At 28.0% G+C, this 16,224-nt stretch overlaps 2 protein-coding genes across 3 annotated transcripts in view; one reads left to right on the top strand and one right to left on the bottom strand.

The window, feature by feature from the left end:
• Nucleotides 1–10,834, bottom strand: part of LOC107445552 (angiotensin-converting enzyme) — a 35,697-nt gene extending 24,863 nt beyond the window's left edge. The window contains exon 1 of one of the 2 annotated variants that reach the window (XM_087167796.1): nt 10,557–10,834. The gene's annotated coding sequence lies outside the window, so the exon portion shown is untranslated. The remainder of the gene's footprint in view (nt 1–10,556) is intronic. The other variant, XM_087167803.1, reaches the window with a different exon arrangement.
• On the top strand, nt 5,593–14,943 carry LOC107445556 (uncharacterized). Its single transcript, XM_087167810.1, has 2 exons — nt 5,593–5,813; nt 14,176–14,943. Exons 1-2 carry the CDS (start codon nt 5,748–5,750, stop codon nt 14,659–14,661), a joined length of 552 nt encoding a protein of 183 aa, XP_087023936.1. The 5' UTR covers nt 5,593–5,747; the 3' UTR covers nt 14,662–14,943.
• The last annotated feature ends 1,281 nt before the right edge of the window (nt 14,944–16,224 follow it).

Here is a 16,224-nt window from a genome sequence, read left to right as displayed (position 1 = left end):
CTTAGAAATAACACTTCACCACTTCTCTGCAGTGAAAGAAATGTTTTTCATCTTATACCCATTCGCAAGAAACGCTTTTAATGTTATTAATGTTATACTCAGGTGTGTTACCTCAGGTGTTTACGGAAGCATATTTTCAGATTTATTAAATTATTCAGGTAGCAATCTCTCTCTTACTCTAAAGAAAGGACCGGGTTATTAATCAAAAATTATTCTGATTTGTTTTGTATATTGTATGTTTTTTTAAAAAAATTAATTGATTCCATAAGAATTACTGGATTCTACAAGTAATTTTTTCTTTAAGTAAGCTATCAGAAAATTATTTGTAGATATTTAAGGAATGAATTCTAAACAATCAACAAATTAGTTGATAGAATGAGAGCAAGAAATGTTTGAACTATAACAAGACGGAGGCCTAAGAAAAGAGTGGAAAATTCTTGATTCCACACTTTAAGGGAGCAAATAAGTTAATCTGCAGATCAACTTGGTAACGTGAACATAAATGATTTTCGAGCCTTAATTATAACAGTAATATTAATAAAGTGTAAGTAAACACTTCAACCATCTTCATTTTACACAATTAATTATATTTGATTATTAATATAAATTATAATAATTATATTTGATTATTATATTCATTAAATTATTCATCAATTTACCACAGTTTAAATCACTAAAAATGCTATTCAGCTTCCTGAATATTTTCGTGTTCTTTTCATTATACTCAAGGCTGCTTAATTAAGTAGTTTATCTAAGTAATTTTCGGGCGTTATATGTTTTGTTGTGTTTCCTGTTTTTGTTCCTCCGGAAATACTTAAAAAAATTTGACTTTATCCTTGCAATGATGTGTTAATAATGATATGTTTTATTTTGTACATTCAATGCGCGTAAAAGTCATACGAAACTTCTTGACATTTTTTAAATTTTTCTTTTAAGGAAACACAAAATAGAATCTTCCGTAACTTTTTGTATGTTAAGTGTTCAGGATTAACGCTCTACAAGTTACGAAACTACAGTAACCAAAAATTTTTTTCGCAGCAATGTAATCTGCTACTTTTAATATTTTTTTAAAAGTGTATGGAGTAGGGAGGTACAAAGAAAGTTGTACCCATAAAATTCAATTTCTGATTAACTATTCGACCTATTCGCTATAATTTTGTACTCTGCAATGTAAAATTACGTACTTTAAAATGATGTAAAAATTGTATACCTTAAAACTGAAATTTCTTTCTACTATTATTAAATAAAATATTTAAAAAAATACTAAATATTTACTATATGTAATATTTTGCATGAAATTATCTTTGGCTAAACGAATTTCATAAATGTGTGTGAAAATTTTTCAATTTGCTTAAATTCTGGAGGCATGGAGAAATACGCAAAAAGTAAAATTAACATTAAAGGGCCCAAACTTTGGACTGCTTTCCTGACCAAACAATTGTGTCCATGTTTTTCAGAATGTGACCGCTTCCTACATTTTGTGGATCAGAAATTTGAATTCATTGAAGAAAAAGTATGATAATTTAGAGAAAGTACTTTTTAGTGTCTGATTTTGAAATCTAAAATATAGTCAGCTCTAATTAATTAGAATATTTGAGGTCACCTCTTCACATTATCAAGATTGAGTCCAAGGTCGTCAAGATAGATCGTTAGATCAAAATATATTCTAAGTAGCATTGTTTTTTTCCTTTTCTTTTGCTCACTGTACATTACTTTTTGGAAGAAATTAAAGAATTTCAGACATTTAGCAAGATAACAAATATTTAATAATTTTCTAACATTTCTTGAATTCAATATTTCCTAGTAAGAAAAACAGAATTAGGTATATAAAATGTTGAATGTAGAAGCTAGGTAATTTTTACTGATATGGTAATGATTTTTTTAAAATTAACAATAAACTATGGTTCCGTAATCTATAATAGTATTTGGTAAATGTGGTAAAAATTTGATAATTTTATTCTGACACTTTGAAGCACGGCATAAAAACCATTCAATCGGTTAAATTTGCTTTTCAGTTTTGTATTTTTTACTAAATGTGTGGTAATAAGAGCTATAATTTTGAAAACGAAAATTTATATTAAACCGTTACCATTTGAACGGTTTAAATATTATATATTTTTCGGTTTGAATTACCAGAATTATCGTTACCATACAGTCGTTGCCATACACCATATGCCGTTACCACGCACCATAATAACGTTACCATATCGTACGGTAATTTTACCAGAATTTTTATCTCCGTGTAAAATATATACGCTTTTTTTAAAAAAAGTTAGAATTATTTAGGACGCATTCTTCTATGTTTTAAAGATTATAAGAAAAATTGATATAATGGAACATTTTGTAATTGTTACGATATACTATGTTAAATTTAAAAAATTTTTTTTTTAAAAATTGTCAAAATAATGTTTGAAGTAATAATTCAAAAAGACCATAGATGCAGAAAAATAAAGTTCTTTAGTCTTTTAAGTCTGTGCGCAACTATATAATAGGCCACTTACGAAAAATTAGAATTTATATACCTGTAAAGTTTAAAATAAATAAAAAGACACTTTTCTGATGGGTCTATAAATAATGAAGGATAAGAAAAGTTGTCATTTTCTAGCGAAGAAGAATGTACACTAAAAATTTGATGAAAATTGTAAATCCCTATAAACCTCGATAAAGTTTTTCAATGAGCATAATAAGACTCTGCTCATTCAGTGTAATTTTTTAATATTTAGATAATTTCCAGTAAAATTTTATTTAATTAAATTTTTTTGTAACACAATAGGAAAAATTCAAATAAATAAAATTGTTTATAAAAGGTTTTAAAAATGTCTGAAAAATCGAAGTCAGTTGCTTCCTACACTCAGACTGGACTTTTAATGTGTACTATCAACTTATTTTCACACTATAAAATGTTCACTTAAAATAATCATTTTTTACCAAATTTGGAATGCATGTAATGCAAACTTTAAGAGATTTATCCAAATAACTTTTAAGTTCCAAGGAAAACTTTAACATAGCATTATATTTTATAAGAAAAAATGTACATTATCGTGAATTAAGCGAGCGCAACCAAATGTAACACTTTAAATAACACCTGCTCTAATTATTGGATTTTCACAAAAAAGAATAAATTCTAATGTCTTTCACACAGATAGTTCCAAAGATAATTCTACGCAAAAAATATATTTCAATAATTATTTATTATTTTTATTATTTTATTTAATAAAAGTTGAATAATTTTGAATTGTGACACATAAAACTTTTTACTTAATGTAGTGTTGAGTAATTTCGAGTAACGAAATACAAAATTTGAGCGAATTTAGTCGAATAATTATTAAGAAATGAAGGTTTTATAACATAAAGTTTTTTTCTAAATTTTATAACTCAGAAACCGCTTCACTAAATTTGCTCAAAATTTATATTTTGCAATCCTAAATCGCATAATTTAAAATAGTTTAAAAATTTATATAACTTACAGTTTAGAATTATTTTGACCCTTATGATATAGAAATTATTTACTTCACATGGAATTATGTTTGGTTAAATATATTTAATAATCGTGTGAAAGTTTTTTTGATTTACTTCATTACTTCAATTTGATAGCCTTAAAACCAGAATCCATCGAAACAAGATTTATGTTTATTTAGAAAAACATTTAGTGTGTGATTTCGTTACTTATTTAATAGTTAGCATTCATTAGCTGACATATTTGAGTAAACCCTTTTTTACCATTAAGATTGGCAAGTAGGTTGTGAAAACCTGATCAATTGCTCATAAGTTATTTAAGGTGACATCTTTTTTATTTTGTGCACTGTACTGTGTGTGTAAAAAATAGATGCTGGAATGTAACGAAAAATTTTCGGTGACATTTGACCCCTTTTTATGTATACACGTGGTGAATTTTTTCTATTGATAAAATCGAGCGATAAGTCGTCAATCATGTCAACAATCAGTTACAAGTTGAAAACTTTAAGATCAGTGGTAGTGTTAAAAATGCAAAATGTAAGAACGTTACTTTTTCCTCTTTATTTTAACAATGTATGAAAATCGAAGCATTTTTATGCCGTTCAAGCTTTTTGTTTCAGCTAAAAAACTAAAAATTAAGCTAAGTGCATATCAGTTATTTTTAAAATTTTTTGAAGTTATACTTCTTATGCGACTTCCAACAAGGTTGCGTTAAACGTTTAACACTACATTTTTATTGGCCGAGAAATCACGTGGTAGGATCTAGTTTTCTCTCATTCATTTCCATATTGTTTTGGTTCTCACTAGCATAAAAATAATAAAAGTCATAAAAGTAACACATATAATTTAATAGGGTAGTATTTTTTATTTTCATACTTAGTGGATAATAATTGCAAAAAATGAGTGAAAACAATCCCACGGACAATGCGACGGATTTAAGGTTATGTCAAGGTAGGTCTCTTGTGAATATCAATTGATTGTTAGGTTGTCTCTTTTCTAATTGCCATTTATATTTCACCAAATGCAGCCATGAGGGATATTAAATTATTTCCTGCAAAATCTTTATTGCCGCTATCCACTGCAGGTTCACAAGCTTTGGTAGACGTTACTGGTGAAGAAATTGATTATTGTGAGCGGCCTGTGATCCTTTACAGGAGATTTTAATGTGAATTTCTAATTACCTGAAGCTGAAACATTATTAACCTTCCTTAAAGACAAATTTGGATTGGAAATGATAAATGGTAGAAATGATCCAACAACCAAAGGGGTAACTACCATTGATGCAGTTTTTGCAAGAAATGTTGAAAAAATGGAACTCAAACATTTCGTATCTTACTTTAGTTATCATAATCCCATTGTAAATGTTATAGATTTGGATATTTCTCCACTCGAAAATGATAATTAAAAGATGCGATCAATTGTGAATTGTAAGCATTGTTAATAAAGTTTGTCTTAAAGAAACGATATGATTTCACTAAAAATCAATTTCTACCCCTTCCTATTTTCATTTCCACATTACGAAGTTTAACTTTTTAAGCGCGGAGGGACTCCACGCACTTTTTTTTATTTTTTAACATTCAGTCTTAAAACTGTCAAAAAATAATGTAATAAATTTGTTTCTGATCTGCAGAATTTTTAAATAATTTTTTTAAAAATTGTTTTTAAATAAAGCTGTTTTGCAAATTAGTTTAAATTAAACGATGAATTTCTCGGATTATGAAAACTTAAAACAAGATGAAATACCCAAAAATTGTAAAACGTATTTAAACCAATTTTTAATAAATAAAAACGAATTTTATGAAATAACTGAATTACTAATTAGCTCAATCAATGAAATAGCTGAATTATTAATTCACATTTTATTTATGAAAGTTAGGAATATTTAATTATATGTAATTTCCGTCCTAAAAATTCTAAGAAAAAATGAAATAATGATGTCATAGTATTTTGTATTTTGTTATTAATAATCATTGAATTTTAATACCATTTTCACTTTTGGCACAAATTTGGTTTTTTATAAACTCTGTTTCCGTTATGATATGATTTTAAAGACAGGTTAAAAAGATTTTTTTTTAAATATAGCTTCAATATGAAAAAATTTAGTTTCCTGCTAAATTATCTTTCACTCACAAAGCTGCAGAAGTTAGATTTGTCCATGTTTTCCAACAACCGGAAGAAAAAGCTGTTTATCTCAAATGTTTCTCAACCTTCATTTCATTGTCCATTTTTTCCCGGAATAACAGTTTTATATTCGAAAGCAACGTTTAGGCTGAAATTATTCTGTTTAAAAAATGAAGAATTTCACTGCTGTAATTTGTATGGTCTTTGCAAATATTTGTATATTGTTTCAACCAACAGTAAGTAGATATCATACTTTCATAAATCTTTGACGTGTTTAAGCAATAATTTTTTCCCCATTATAATCATGATAAAAAGATGATATTAGGTTTTAATAAATATTTATTATTCGTATTATTTTTAATAGCAGCAATAAATTTTAATAATTTCAGTAAGGAAATCTGCGTTTTGCTCTGAAATCAGTAATTTTCATTTTAATTTAAAAAAAAAATTGATGCGATTATCTTTGTAATTATTTTAAAATAGTTATCGGCAACTCAAAAACAAGGCATTTTAAAAATATCATATTATTTGAGCAAAACATCTGTGAAGACGGTGTTCACTGTTGATTTGATCAAAACCCTTTAGAATGTCAAAATTCTAATTTTGTATAAAACTGATTAAGTTTTCTGGGTTTACTGTAGCTGTTCGAAAAATCTAAAAACTGAATTTCTTATTGTCAGTTAGCCTGTGAACATATTTGCCGATTTATTAAAATTACGAAATTGAAAAATAGGGTCAAGTTGTGTGAATCGATACAAAAAGACATCATGTACTTCACTTGATTTTAAATATAAGAATTCGTTAAAAAGTTAAAAATTTTTTCCTGTAATTTTACACATTAAGTTTTTTACCCATAAACTTAACGCATAACATATTTTATGCATACTCATTTTACACTTACTTTAGTGAATAATTATTTTACATAAATTTATCATACTTAAAATTTTTAAAAATGAGAATATAGATCATAAATGAAGACATATAGACAAAAATGAACATATAAAGACAAAAATGTCTGAAATAGTTGTTGTTTGCAAATTATTTTTTTAAAAATTTATTTAAAAATACACCTCTTTTTAATTTTCCTTGTTTAATTAATTTCAGTATGATTAAATAACAAATTGTCAAAAATAATAAACTTTTACTTGACCCTGTTATTCAGTAATTTAATTTAAGTTTTAGTAATAAAAGAGCAGTTTCTTAAATTTCGTGTTTCTTATATTTGTATTTAATTCGCAAAATAATGCGCATTTTAAAAAATTATTAACTTTGCTTTTTAATTTAATAAATTCAAGAAAATTTATCAAAATACGAACTTACAAAAATGTGAAATGTATTTTATAAATCTTTTTAAATTTATAAAGTAATGAAAAAAAGCAAATATTTTTCCTCTGAACCATTTTATTCTTTTGAAAATTGTGCTTCATTTTGATTTCAATTTTTAATTTGATAATTAGGAAAATATTCTTGGACTAAAAACTTTTTTTAGGAAATCATTTTAAAGTTGATTCATAAATGCAACTATAAAAATTTGTCTATTTAGCATTAGAAAAAATTATCTTTGTAAGATTTTAGGCTATTTTTGCATTTTTGATAAATTAATCTTTTTTATTCACTTAATCCATCACATTTAATAGAAAAGAGCATTAAACTACACTGAAGAAATTCCGAATCAAATCACGGTATCCTAAGTGCTGGTGCACTTTGGGTACTTTTTATCGGAAAATATTATAGATCTAAAAACCTAATATACCGCAATTTTTACAGTGATAATTATCTTAAAATCGTTGAATTACTCCAATAAATTAAATATTATTATAAAAATTACAGTACAGTATTTTATTGTCAAAATGGATTTTACGGATGTTACACCTAAAGTGCCGGTATTTTATACCGTAATTTGATCCGGATTTTTTACAATGCAACAAGTCAGTGTTTAAGTAATATCTGTCATGAATATCAAGCTTAAGCAAATATCAAACACCGGAAAACGTCAGTTATAAAGTCATGAACTACTTTTTCTTATTCTACTTACACCGAAGAACCATTACATTATGACCACCCTTCATCTGTAACAATGGACTCAACCAGGTTTTCATGGTTTCTCGCACAGGAACAATGTTTTCAGGGGGCACATTAGGACCCATAATCCTCATAGAACAATCCCTGACGTCTGCAAGCTACTTGAACATAGTTGCAGACCAGGTTCACCCAATCATGGCAACAGTTTTTCCTGCGGGGGATGGTGTTTACCAACAGGATAATGCACCATGTCATAAGGGTCGAATCGTCATGGATTGGTTCGAGGAACATTCCAGTGACTTTCAAGTCATGTCTTGGGCCCCCAAATTCACCTGACCATAATCCAATAGAGCATTTGTGGTCCTACTTGGAAAACCTAATTTGTGCTGCCACACTACCCCCTCGCAATGTGAAAGAATTGCAGGACCAAATGGTGAGCGCTTGGTACCAGATACCTCAGACTACCTATCAGCACCTTGTGGAATCAATGCCACGTCGGGTGCTAGCAGCTTTGAGGACTAAAGATGGTCCTACATGTTATTAGCAGGGTGGTCATAATGTAATGGCACTTCGGTGTATATTACTATAAAAAAGTTATTTAATAAAGATTGGATGTTTTTGAGGTTCGGTATCATGGAGTCGTCATTAAAAAATTGAAATTTGGAGTTTATGCAGTCACGGTCAATTGACCGGCCTTTTGAGTGTACGATTCTGACGAGCGGATTAATATTATGGTTCGCAGAACACGAAGTCACCCGAAGTTAGAAAGTTATCTTGATGAATATATGAAACTACCTGCAACATTGGAAGAAACATTTATCTGACATAAGAGAAACGGTCAATTGTCAGGCCTTATGAAAGTACGACAGACGAACAGATTAAAATTATGGTAAGCAAAACATGAAGATACCCGATGTTAGAATGTTATTTTGATGAATGCATAAAACTACCAGCATCATAATTGGACTACGGGGTAGTAAATAGTTAAATAATTATTTAATAAGTTTATGATAAAATAACAGTAAAAGTTAAAATAATTAGTTAATAATAAAAATTAATTTGACATAAGGGAAACGTTTTAGAAGATGTTACATTATGAATCTCTGCAGTGCCGAACAAAAATAATTTGATTTAGCTTAAAATATTACAATTAAACAATTTTTACATGCTGAACTTAATTTAGAATTGTTTATATCTGAAACTAAAAAATTTGAGATCTAAGCAATTATAAACCCTATTAAATAATAATCAGATATAAACAATTATTAGCCCTGTTAAAAAATAATAGTTTTTAATTTTAAGTATATACTCGTCATTCCAAACCAAAATATTAAGTTAGTACAAGTTTTAAAAAAATTAAGTTAATACAGCAGCACATTTCATAAAAGGTTTGGTTTAAAGATTACGAATAATTTATGTTATATTTCGATGTATTTGAGATTAAACACTGAGAAAAAAGTATTGTCAAAACTACCAGAATATCTTAAAATTTACATCGTGTGTTTCTGGCACTTTGAAGACACCAAAAAGCTCGGTAATTTTTACCGAAGCACCTTGTTAAGGATTTTGGTAAAATTAACTAAAACAATGATTGTATATAATATTCAATCAATTTTGTAAAGGTGATAAAATTTAGTAATTTTATCATTATACCTTAGGGCATGACATAAAAGCCAATTACACGCACGCTTAAATTTACTTTTCAGTTTCGTATTTTTTAATTACATGAGGGGTAATAAGAATTATAATTTTGAAAAACTAAAATTTCCGGAAAACTGTTACTACTCCATGAAAAAAGCTTCTAAACGAAGTTTCTAATAAACTAAATACTCAATATTTTAAATTTTTTTCATAGTGATAACACTGTGCAATGAAAATTGAAGTATGAAAAATCCTAGTAGAATAAATTATGATTGTAGTTTTATATCGTGAACCTTGATTTAAATTGTGATTCAAGTATAGGGTTCGAAATTTTCTACGGCTATCACAAATTTATTTTTTTACTATTAGTTTTTAATTCCCTTTGTTTGAACATTCTAAGGGAAGAATTCGTAGGCAGTAATCAAGTAATCGGAATTATAGTCCGGTCAACCAACTTTTTTATTAATAATACTGTACTTTTTTTTTTGCTGATTCTAAGAAGAGTTCGTGTGATATTAAGCCAGCATAAACGCGAAAAGTTTCTAAGCTACCATATCGTCTTTAAATCCTACTGTGAACTATCAACCAAAGGAACTGTAACCGTTTTTTTAATTTATTTATTTTAAATTTTTTAAAAAAAATGACAACCTTATATTTGGTTTATTGCCTACGAACTTACATCTGTATGTTTGCTAACTGGAGCGAAAATGCGATTTTCCAAAAATGTGCCAGTGAGCTTCTCTTAGCACGTGAGCGAGGGATTAACGATTACTGCATTGAGCTATTTTAATGCAAAATAAATTTTAAATTTGGCAAAATAGAGAAAATGTTTTAGCGGGCAGTCTACGTGAAAGCAATGCTACATCCTTTTTTAGCAGAACCATTTAGTGCAGTTTAGAATAACATAACGTAATAAGGCCGTTTCAATGAAAGATGAATATCCACTAGAAATTGCAATAGCACAAAGAAAAATGTTTAAATATTAGTTTCATACAAATGTTCTATTTTTTTTTTGTTGGTTTTTCATAGACTTTAATTTACTTAAAAATTATTTTAATTAATTAAGTTTGTAAATAAACGTATTGATTAAAAAATACTAATTTTGAAATAGATAGTTAAAATACAAAGTAAACCAAAAGACGTATTATAAAGTAAAGTTCAAATGTCAAAAGAGGTATAAAATACTAACTTTTTAAAATTTTACGAGAATTTAAAACTGAGTTAAAAATTAATATTTATTTTTAGAAAAATAAGGAAAAAAAGAGAGAGAGAAATGAGGAAATTGAAATAAAATATCATTTTTCAAAAACACTTACAAGAAATGCTGAACAAGGAGAAGTTTTCTTGTATTCACAATAAGACAATAATAATTTTTTTCGAAAGAAACTCAATGTCTTATGTTATGTTCTTTTTTTAAATCTGTGGAAACTAATGACTTCTTAAACCTCGCCAGAATTAACCTACAAGTTTCGAAAAACTTTCTTTTTTAAAATCATTTCATAATTTATTTAATCATTCAGGTAACACGAATTCCGTGTTACTTACGAAAAGCCATTGGAGCATGCAACACTTATGAAAGAAACTGCAAATCCGTATAATGGCTTGCCAACAGCATGATAAAATATATAATTTTCATGCTTCTTGGTGAAGGTCATTTTTATTTTATTTTATCGTTTTTTTCTGTGTTTGCTTATTTTATCATTTATTTGTCATTTGTTTTCATTAAATTAATTTCAAATATAGTTTTTAAAAGAATAATTTCTAAATTTTTCTTGATTAAATAAATCGTCTGAATTTCTTAAGTTTTAATTAAATAAAATAAGTTATAACAAATAAAAAAAATCGTCTGATTTTTTTTTTACTTTTTGCGTTTTCAAAAACAAAGTTGCTAAACTAAAGCCCTTCAGAGCTTTAACGAAAACTACCATTAAGAAAGTGAAGGCGGAAAGGTTAAATTTGAAATGGGCAAAGCTTCATAGATCTTACTCCAATAACTGAAATATTTTCCAAAACTGTACGAAAATGCATGTGAGTAAAAATATAAATGATTTTTGCATTTTAGGGCATTCACAGATACCTGGCATCGCTATTTAGTGCAAACCGATAATTTTAGTAGAAAAATAGATCTACGATTGAGAGAAAATAAATAAAGATAACAAAGAAAATAAAAAAAATCAAAGCTGAAAATTACATGATTTTTTAAAAAAAAATAGAGATAAAATTGAGATTATTGGAATTTAGGATAGATAATTTATTTCTATTTTTTATTTTTTTAGTGTTTTAAGTACTTGATTCTTATGTACATGCTTTTTTAAAATCTAAACGTGCTTAAATGTGATTTCTTGCTAAGGGCACATTGCGTGGAAGGTACATACATTATTAAATTCAGCCGTTCCACTATGTTTTTGGCATTGTATGTATTTGACCTACGAAGGAAAAGTACTGTATAAAACTACCAGAATATGGAAAATGTTGCATTGTTTCTGGCTCTATGGGAACACTAAAAAGTTCTGTAATTTTTACCGAAGTGAATTGGTAATGATTTTGGTAAAGTTAATAACAAAATATGGTTTTATAATATTCGATACAATTTGGCAAATGTGGTAAAATTTGGTAGTTTTATCATGACACCTTAGAGCATGGCATAAAAACCATTTACTCGATTAAATTTACTTTTCAGTTTAGTATTTTTTGCTAAATGTCTGGTAAAAAGAATAATAATTTTGAATTCAGAATTTCTGGTAAACCATTACCATATGAACGGAAAAAGTAACAAATGAATGGTTTAAACGTATATTTTGGTTTTATTAATTAGGATCATTGCTTTTGTTACCAGAAATGTCACTACCTTACAGTACGGTAATTTTTTCAGAATTCTTTTTCTCTTGTGACTATTTCATTATGTACTTGACGTGATAGGGAAAATATATTAGAAAAAAAATATTTCCAGATAAAAAAAATCCAGATAAAAAAAATATTTCTGGTCATTTTCATGACATTTTTCAAAACAAAATTTTTAATCCTATCAATTACAATCAGTCTTAAATGTTTTAAAAATAAATGTATTTTAGAGGTTATAAGCTAATTAAATCAGTATTTTTTTTAAATTCCTGAAAGCTATTTCTAAAGACTTTATTAATTATACTTTCTTTTGTAATTTGTTTATAACATAAAATAGAATTTTTACACACTTTATTGTCCCTAAACATTTCATTATCAAAAATAATGAATCTTAGTATCAAACATATTTGTTGAAACATATTGAAGTGTTAAACTGAAATATGTTTTTATTCACTTTTAATCGGGAAAACAAATTAGTTTTGTATTATTTTTCTTGATAATGTGGTTTTTACACGTTTTATGGATGAGGCATATTTATACTATAAGTGTGTTTGAAAGTTTCGAATAGTATTTACAGCAAATTTTTTGTAATTTTCTATTTATAACTGCTTATTTAAATAATTCAGAGCTTAGCTCACAAATTTATTTAAACAATTTTCAGCAAATTTCCCTGTTTTTCAGTTTATTTTTTGGTTTGGATATCAAAAATATTTTTGTAAGCATTAGTTGATTTAATCATACTATATTTGTAACTTTTAAGTTTTGTTAAAACCGTATTTTTACAACTTGATTGTTTTTGATATTTTCAATGTCTCGAGTTTGAACAAGCATTTTTTTAAAAATCCATTAACTAAAAGAAAAATCGACGTCAAAAACAGTTGAAATATTTTACAGTCTTAAAAGGAATAAAATTATGATCATAACCATTGTATGCTCTCACAAAAATTGTCTCTACGTTAAACTACAATACTGGTAACTTAAGCCATAATACGGGAAAAATTTGTGCAACTTTGCGATATTAAAATGGACTTTTCTTTTAAGTTGAATTATAGTATTACTTAGTAAAGTTTTTGAAAACGTATTATATGGCACAACTTGGCACGATATTATGATTGTGGCAAATTTCAACCATATTATGGTTGAACAAGGACCAAATTTCCAACAGTTTATTCCATACTTGAAAAAATCTGTAATATTCTGCAAAATTTTGGTAAAATTAATGCGACTGATTTTAATTTGAGATTAGCATTATTATGGTTGGGTTAAAGGTGGGAGGTTTTTGCCATTTTTCTTTGGATTGTAACGCTACTGTGTTTTAATTCCACTCAAAAAGTAATATATTTACGAACGCTTGTTTACTGCGATATTTTATTGAGATCTTCATTCTCAGAAAAAAATCGATTCAACATTGATTCAAAATATCAGAACCTTGTACCAGAAAAATGGGTTCTACGTTGAAACATACTATTAGTACCATGAACCAGAAGAATTGGTTCAACGTTTAACCATAATATCGATACCTTGAATCAGAAAAAAAAAGAGTCGAAACAGTGTTGAAGCAAAATATTAGAACCCAGATCCATGAAATAGATTTAACGTTGATCTACAATATCAATACTTTGAATCAGAAGAATCAGTTATACATTGAATCATAAAATAGGTTCTTTGAACCAGGAAAATAGTTTCAACGTTGAACCATAATATCGATACCTTGTGCTGTGCGATAATGCAGTACAAATTTGCTGCAATCTAAATAATAAGTGAAATCGAAACAAGACACTTTTCTAATTTAACCGTGGTATCGTGTTATAAAGTTTACAAAGTACGTTATCGTACGTTATTGTGGTTCAACGTAACACCATATTATGGTTGCAACAAGTTTGACGAATATTATGGTTCAGCACGCTTTAAAATTTCGAGCAACAGCTAGTTGGATTAAGCAATATAAGAAGTCAGTGAGAAAAGTTTTTAGTTTTAAATTTATTGCATTATAATATAAAAAAGAATTAGGTAATTTTATAAATTGGCACTCAATTTAAACGAAAAACTAACTACTGAAAAATTAAATAAGATAATTATGTTTTTATTCCTTAGGTGGGACTGGAAAATGGTGCTTTCAACGAAGGAATTGCCGATTTCATAGATGAAAATACAAGTGGTGAGGCTGCCGTTCCATTTCTTCTACCAGAAAGCTTAGACGAAGTAAAAAATATCAATGTGCTTCAAAAAATTCGTGATAGTGATTTAGGAACAGTACTCGATGCCAATGAAGATGGAAGTAATTATGAAGTAATCACTCAAGCTCAACTCCTCTTCAAGGAAGTAGTCGATAGAGGTGAGGATGAAGTGAAAGTAGCTGGAGCAGCAATGGATTTGTTTGAAGAAATAAAAGAGATACCTAAAGAAATACACGATTCATTCAAAGATTCGGCAAAAAATGTATGGAATAAAGCCAAGAAAGTTTCCGGACATGTGATGAAAATTCCGAATCAGGTGTCCGATATGTGGAAAAAATCTTCTGTGACCACTGAAGAAAGTGGCTCAAAAGGTGGATTATTCAGATTTCCTCGATTAGGATGAAGGAATTTTGTTTAGAACGATTTCTGTTTCGAAAGTAATGGTTTTGATTGTGTTTCACCAATTATTTGCTAAATGTTTCATCTGATAAATTAGAAAAAGAATAGTATTTTGTTGATTCAATCCGATATTTTTGGGGATAAATAAAATATAAAAATATTTTAATGCTCGGTACTAATAACACAACTATGTCAAATAATAACACAACATAACGCTTATATTTAATTGTTTTGTGCTTGTAATGCATATGTATACGTAACAATAAATATATAAATAAATTCTTGGAATTGTAATTTTTTTTAAAAATTATTTTTTACAGCAGTCTTCTCTATCTGTTATACGCTATTTAAAATGGAGGTAGCTGATTCGAATTAAAACATAATCATGAGTGTGTAGTAGTAAATAAATAAATATGGTTTCGATACGTATACAGGTTCGTGTGCTGAACACGAAGAATGGCTTGACTCTCGTCAAATCACAGAACAGATAGCACAAAAATGAGATTAATAGCAAAAAAATATTGAGCCCACTACCTTTATGCATCAGAGAGTTTGATAGAAGGAAACCTATTGGCAATGTCGTCTCCAATAATATATGGTTGTTTTACTTGAATCTCGCCGTACAGTATTGCTGTTCTGCTAATCGCTTTGAAGCATATAGTGGGTAAAAATTCTATTTGAACATTGAATGTATATTCTGTACATTGTTACTGCTTTTTGTATGATTGTGCAATATCTTTTTCACATTAAAAATAGTTTTTAAGCCGTTTTTTTACAAAAAGCAAGCATAAGTATGTAAATAAATAAATCTCTCTACTCCCTATAAAAGAGGGATAAGGCAGTCACCATAGTTTGATACATATGAGTTTAGTATCTTTAAAACACTTTAATTAAACATTTGAAATAATAATCTATGTCCCCTTTCTCTTTGCTATAATTGAGAAATTATATTATAATAAGAAACCACCATTTTAAGTAAACTATTAAAGTATAAACATATTATTACTATTCTATTTCCTAAGAGGCATAGACGTTAAAAAATAAACATTAAAATGAGTGAAAGTTCAAAGGATCATTTTGATAGTTTTATCGTGATACTTTAGAGCAGAGGTCGCCAAAGTGGTCTATATAGATCCCCAGGGGTCTATTTAACAAAAGCGGGGGTCGATCTGAGCCAGGGGGTCGAATGAGGGTCGATCCGAATCGGAAGGGTCGATTGGGGGTCGAAGAAAAAACAGTTCTTAATACACAAATCCCACATACCTAATTAAGTATGTAAAATTTGTGATTTATAATTGACTTAATGTCAGCTTCTTCAGAAAACATAAATTAATAAACGTATATTTATTTGGGTGAAACAAGTATTTACGTACCAGCGCGCAGTGGCACGTACTCTGCACTTCTGGTTTATAAGTCATATGCATATGTGCGCTTGTCTAAATGTCACGTGTGACGAGCATTGACGTTACAAACGCAAATATCATACCCAGTTTCAGCTATCCTTGCAAACTGTGAACAGTGTTGAATATTTGCAGTGTCATTATTAAAACTTTTATAGTTTTGGATA

The sequence above is a fragment of the Parasteatoda tepidariorum genome, chromosome 7 (assembly GCF_982258835.1).
Source record: "Parasteatoda tepidariorum strain Cologne lab strain chromosome 7, Ptep-v5.0, whole genome shotgun sequence".
Classification (NCBI taxonomy): Eukaryota; Metazoa; Arthropoda; class Arachnida; order Araneae; family Theridiidae; genus Parasteatoda; species Parasteatoda tepidariorum.
This window is presented reverse-complemented; position numbering and strand designations above follow the sequence as displayed.